General features: G+C 41.3%; 1 protein-coding gene across 1 annotated transcript in view; it reads right to left on the bottom strand.

Annotated features, from left to right (window-relative positions):
- Positions 1-6,257, bottom strand: part of LOC101859833 (DNA repair and recombination protein RAD54-like) — a gene marked incomplete in the record, with an annotated part of 25,965 nt that overhangs the window by 13,168 nt on the left and 6,540 nt on the right. Inside the window, 6 exon segments of the mRNA XM_013090140.2 lie at positions 690-783; positions 1,492-1,560; positions 2,072-2,119; positions 3,207-3,284; positions 4,019-4,088; positions 5,185-5,320. Of these exon segments, the coding sequence (XP_012945594.1) occupies positions 690-783; positions 1,492-1,560; positions 2,072-2,119; positions 3,207-3,284; positions 4,019-4,088; positions 5,185-5,320 (495 nt within the window).

Raw genomic sequence — 6,257 nt, 5'->3', positions numbered from 1 at the left:
GAGGAAACGGAGAAATGTGCTATGATTCACTGTACTAAAATCAAACTTTTCAAAGCACACCTGCAAAAATATTGCTAGAATTTAAAGTCAAGATCTCTAACTTACTTTACAGACACAACTCTGATTGACTAATCAGCTCTGATTTTTATCAATAATCACAAGTCCGCTCTCGAAAATTCATAATCTGTGTCAAAACGCAGTGGAATCAGGCGCTCGTCAATTTTGGGGCGTACGGAGTTATTGGTATCATCTGAACTTGGAAACTTCAAATCTATATTCTATGTACCTCCAATCAATGTTTTTCCATAAAATCCACACATATAAGTGTTTTTGAAAGGACATACAAATACAAAGTGTTGAGCTAAAAAACAAAAATTCGAAAAAAATCTTCAAACTGGCACAAAAATAAGCCAATTTCTTCGATTTCATTATTTCGACGAGCGCCTGATTTCACCACGATACCTCAGATTTTTTTCCCCCATTATTGCCAAGTTCATGATGAGCAATACTAGAGAATGTGGAGAATAGACAGCACGCATTACCCAACACAAAAACAAACTTCCATACTAAACACGTTTTTACCCACTGGTTGGCAGCTATGAACACACATGATGTGTGTGCAAGACGGAACACATCAAACGCACACACATGTATCAAAGACAGTGAGAAAAAATTCCACATATGCTTACCCAAGTTTCTGTCTATCTCACTCTTAGAGCCAGAGTCAACAGCCAGAGCCTGTATCCTGGAGCCCAGCCACTTGGCCAGTTCATTGTGCCAGTTCTGCCGTAGGAAACAGAAAGAAAGATGAAAATAAATTTGACTGGATGAAAATTTGTTTCAAAATTAATTTTCGGACACTGTTCTTCCTATCTGGAGAAAAAAAAAAAGCGTGAAATTGTAACGGTTAAACGCTCCTTGCAAAACCAATCAATAACATTATCTTAAAGTTAAGAGGAAAAAAATTAGCATACTTTAGCATTGAATCAACAACACAAACATATGCTTCTGTATTTCGTTTATGCACAAGTCCAAAATCGGACTATTACAATTTTAGACCACTCGGGCTAACACCCTGTGATACATCACTTGTCAAAATGGCTTATTGCAGAGGCTTACACTAAGCAGTCAATTTCTTACATTATCACAAAAAAACCTAACAGAAACCAAAAACAAAAATTGTCTTCAAAAGGAACATAGAAGCCATCAAAGGATAACTTACACTAAGCAGTCAATTTCTTAAATTATCATTCTAAAAAAAAAGTTACAAAAACCCCCTAAAAAAAACAACTGTCTTAAAAAAACCCATAGAGGCCATCAATGGATACCTCACACTAAGCAGTCAATTTCTTAAATGATCATTATAAGAGAACCCCCCCCCCCCCAAGAACAACTGCCTTCAAAAGGAACCTAGAAGCCATCTATGGATACACCAAAACTCAAAATGATCTCTTGACTTCATTCTGCTCAGTTCAGGAACGGCAGCTGTACCTTGACGAGACTGCTGGGGCACACGATGATGACCTTGGTGACTGTCGGGCAACAGTCGGGGCTCTGGCGCTGTCAGAAGAGAAACAAACATACAAACGAATGAATGGATGAACGCAATGACTGGGGTTTAAAAGTGTTGAAAAAGAGAAAATTGGAGGGATTTTTCACTTGAGGATAAAAAGTAACACAGCAAGAATGTTTGCGTGAGTGCGTGTGTGTGAGAGAGGAAGGGAAAGAAAGAAGAGGGAAGCAAGGACCGGGGGGGTGGGCGAAGGAAGGGAGAGAGAGAGAGAGAGAGAGAGAGAGAGAGAGAGAGAGAGACAGAGAGAGAGAGAAAGAGAGAGAGAGACAGAGAGAGAGACAGAGAGAGAGAAAGACAGACAGAGAGAGACAGACAGAGAGAGAGAGAAAGACAGAAAGAGAGAGATGGTGTGGGATTGGCTTGGGGAAAAGAAGGAGAGGGGGTGCACAAGCAGGGTCAAAAAGTAATTTGAAAAAATAAAAATATGGATGAATACAGTAACCCCCCCCCCCCCCCCCCCCCCCCAATAACCTAGACAGACAGAACTTGGGAACTTACCAAGAGGGTCCACACCAACGTCACACACTGTAGAGTCTTGCCAAGTCCCTGGAAACAAACAAACAAACAAACAAACATGACAGCAGCTTTCAGACGTGCCTTTAGTTTTCAGTTTCAGTAGAGGTTTTACGGCGCTCGCAACTGCATAGGGTCATATGAGCGTCAGAAGATTAGAGGTGTTACAAGAGAGTAACAAACACAAAAAAGAAGAAGGGGGGGATAAGGACGACAGATGTTTGATAGGAAAGAAGAAACAAATCACACAAGAGCACCCGCCAACCACCCACACACATCAGCTCACTGCAGCCTTCAGATGTGTCTGTGTCCTTATAAATAAGTAGGGACATAAACTTACAGCATGCAACATCACAGCGGCCATTTTTGTCATCCTTTTCAAACTGGATTCTTAATTTTTTACTTTCCGTGAAGTCCAGTTATGTGAAATAAAGACAAACACATCAACAGCCATCCATTTAGTGCAGGGAGTAAGCAAGAAAGAAACACAGAAACAAAACAGAGAGGGGAGAAAAGAAGTAGGACACATCAATGGCATGCTCCAGACACATCAATGGCATGCTCCAGACACATCAACGGCAAGTTCCAAACACATTCACATCACGTGAGCGCAAAAATAAAAGGGGGACTTTACAATTATAGTCAGATCTCCTGAACCGACGGTCTCAGTTGTTACCCCAGTAACAATTGTGAAAGTTTTCCACCTCAGTAGACATTATTTAGATCATTTGGGAGGTAGGCTGCTTCAAACCTGTTGGCATCCCTTCTACGAAGATGACAACTCCATCCCTGGTGTAAAACCTACTGACCTCCCATAACGTGATGTCAACGACAAAACAAAGACGACACAAATGCCATTCTGTAGTGGCAGAACAGTGTCAACAAAAACCAGTCGCTGTACTCGCTTAAGTTGAATAGTAATAAGAAAAACAGCTGCAATTATAAAAGATTTCAAACAGAAGTTCATAGTCCTGCCACAAATAACAAGACACAAAACCAAAATTCTAACACCCGGTGCCCATTGGCAAGATCAGTTCGCTCCGGTTCGGTCGTCGGGGCTAGCAAGATTTTCCTCCATGGAACTGAACTGATCCTCCAATGAGCACCGCTTACAACGCACCATCTCATCAGCCATGATACAGCCATAGTTGTCCTCAATCTGGGTGCCGGTGACACAGTCGTACATGAACTTGACACCCTGTGGAGCACAGCAGCAGTGGCACGTGTCAACACTTTGCGACCAGAGTACTTTCTTGTCCTATCTTCATTTTTTTCATCAGTGAAAATGTGACTTTTTCTTAAGCTCACTCTTTGTTATAGACCGTTTTCACTGTTATTACAGTTATTAAAAATGGAGATACGACAAGAAAGCACTGGGGTCACGACTTACTGGAAAGATGAAGCTGAGTTTGTTTGAAATAGAGGACAGCTCACACAATTTGTTACAGAGTAATTGAAGATATCAATTAAACTCATTTTTGTTTTTAGTAAGAGTTTTATGGCGCTTGCAACTGCATAAGGTCATATGAGCACCAGAAGATTAGAGGTGTTACAAGTTGTAACAAGAAAGTAACAAATACAAAAAAGAAGGAGGAGAGATCAGGACGACAGATGTTTGAAAAAACCCCCAACAAAACAACCAAACTACAAAACAGGAAGTTTTCATAACCGTTGTCATAAAGAACTTTAAAAAAAGTTTTAGCAAGAGTTTTACGGCACTTGTAACACAATAAGGTCATATAAGAGCCGAAAATTAGAGGTGTTACAAGAGAGTAACAAACACAAAAAAGGAGGAGAGATCAGGACAATAGACGTTTGACAGGAAAGGAGGAGCACACCACACCAGAGCAACCGCCAACCACCCACTCATAAAGAAAGATGAGTCATGATTCTGCTAAGTCCGTACATAACACAGACATTACAATGAATTACCTCTCTCTGATGAGGCCGGAGAACTTTCGACAGGATGGGATCCACAACAACGTGGACTGGCAGCTTTTCCCTAGATGGAAAAAAGAACCTCGGTGAAATGGTACAGGTTTAACTTAACGCCCCTATCAACACTATTAGGTTATTTAAGAGGTGGGACCTCCTAGTTCAACGTCCATCTCCGAAAGGACTGGGTCAAGTGGGAAATTCGTGTAAAGTGCCGTTCCCAAGGACACAACATTGGACCGAGCTGAGGCTCGAACCCTAGAATCCGCAATCTCACGATTATGAGTCCGGTAGCCTAACCACTAGGCCACCGACGCCACTCCCTAGAATGAAACATTGAGAAAAAAAGAAAAAAAGGAAAAGAAGCCAGACCCTTCCAACCCACACTTTAGAAGAAATGCAACTCAACACTGAACAGTTCCTCAAAAACCTCTTAACATAAGCAAAATAACAAGATTTATAACACAGTCTTAATAATAATAATAATAACAATAATAATAATAATAATAATAATAGATAGCATTTGTATAGCGCATATCCCCGCTCATCAGCAGGCTCTATGCGCTTTACACTATATTATTACCCCAGCAGACCATAGAACACTCTGAAACATTCTCAGCTTTCCGGGAAGCATACAGTGCAAGCAGCTGATTAAGCGCTCAAACACTAACAAACTGACAAGATCTTTCGCTGTCTATAGCCGGGTACCCATTCCCACCTGGGTGAAGTGAGGAAAATTTGTGTAAAGTGCCTTTCCCAAGGACACAACGTCGGGCCCCTGACAGGATTCGAACCCACGACCTTACGGTTGCGAGTCCGAGAGCCTAACCACTTAAACACTATAGCAGCCACCTCTCCATGAAAATCACATGTGATTACCGCCCCCCCACCCCCCCCATACATATAACTTTTTGTGAGACCATCTGTGAGGTCACGAAGCTTTCACAAATTATTTGTGTCCGGAGTGAAAATTATCTGCGGGCTGAATCAGTTAACCAAGTATCAGATAGAACAACGTATGGAGAACTCACACAGTTAACAAAGTATCAAACAGAACAATGCGCGAAGAACTCACACAGTTAATAAAGTATCAAACAGAACAATGCTCGAAGAACTCACACAGTTAATAAAGTATCAAACAGAATAATGCGCGGAGAACTCACATGTCTGTTTTCATCTGGTCGTGAGCCGACAGCTCAGGAGGACTGTACAGCACCAAAGCGCCATCTTCATACGGGTCGTGCAGAGGTTGTCGGGCTCCTTGCCTGCGCACTCCGAGGGCTCGGTTCAAACCTCCGCCTGAACCATTAACGGAGAAGCGAAAAAAAATGAGTAAGATGGTGCTGCGTATGTAGTGAGATGAAAAGACAGTCGAGAAAAATAAATCGCGGCATAAAAAAATAAAATAATACCTCTCTGCTTTGATCCTTATGAGATATTGGTAAAAAGTATGTACATGAGCACTGAATCCTATGGACTTTTTATAAAAGGTCGTGCTTTTGAAAATTTTAAAAACAAATTACTGCTCAAAACTCTTTTCCCCCTCAGAACAAATGATTCCTCTTCAGGAACATTGAAAATTACAGTCATTGTCTTGGTCTGTTTTGACTCGAATTATTTCAACAAGCACTTAGCGAACCACAAACACAGAGGCTGAGTAGTGCGTCAGCTTTGGCTCACCATGAAGTCAAGAAGATTTTTTTGGGACAAGGCATTTAGGTGGATGGTCACTGGAGTATGACCTTGAACTTGAACAAGATATACGATAACATTGACTCAAGAACAGGACCCTATACAGTGGTGCAACCAGCCATGGCAAGTTTATGAAGTTGTCTACATTGAAGTGATACTGTGTATTATGAGCTGTTGGATCATTATATGAAAGTATTGAAAGTATATATTGTACTTGCAGTTGTACAAGGAAATTCCTCATGGGGTTCAAAGTGATGTTTAAAAAAACAAAAAACTGAAGAGAATGACAGAAAGTTTGAACTGAACTCCATGTTTTTTATGCAGGCAAGGACATTTACAAGAACTTTTTTTCAGAGCAGTCTGAGCGTTTTCATTCTCCGACTACACATTACAAGGATGTACAAAGCATATTGTAAGATCATGCAGCGGCAGATATGTACTCTGGGCTCCTGACTCTTTCTGCAGCCTTTCTACTGCTACTCCTTGGCTCCTCCTTACTGCTGTCTTTCTGCCACACCCCTGATCTTCTGGTAGGAAAGATCTA

This window comes from Aplysia californica, unplaced genomic scaffold (assembly GCF_000002075.1).
Source record: "Aplysia californica isolate F4 #8 unplaced genomic scaffold, AplCal3.0 scaffold01152, whole genome shotgun sequence".
Classification (NCBI taxonomy): domain Eukaryota; kingdom Metazoa; phylum Mollusca; class Gastropoda; order Aplysiida; family Aplysiidae; genus Aplysia; species Aplysia californica.
The sequence above is the reverse complement of the archived record's forward strand: the minus strand, read 5'-3'. Positions and strand labels throughout refer to the sequence as shown.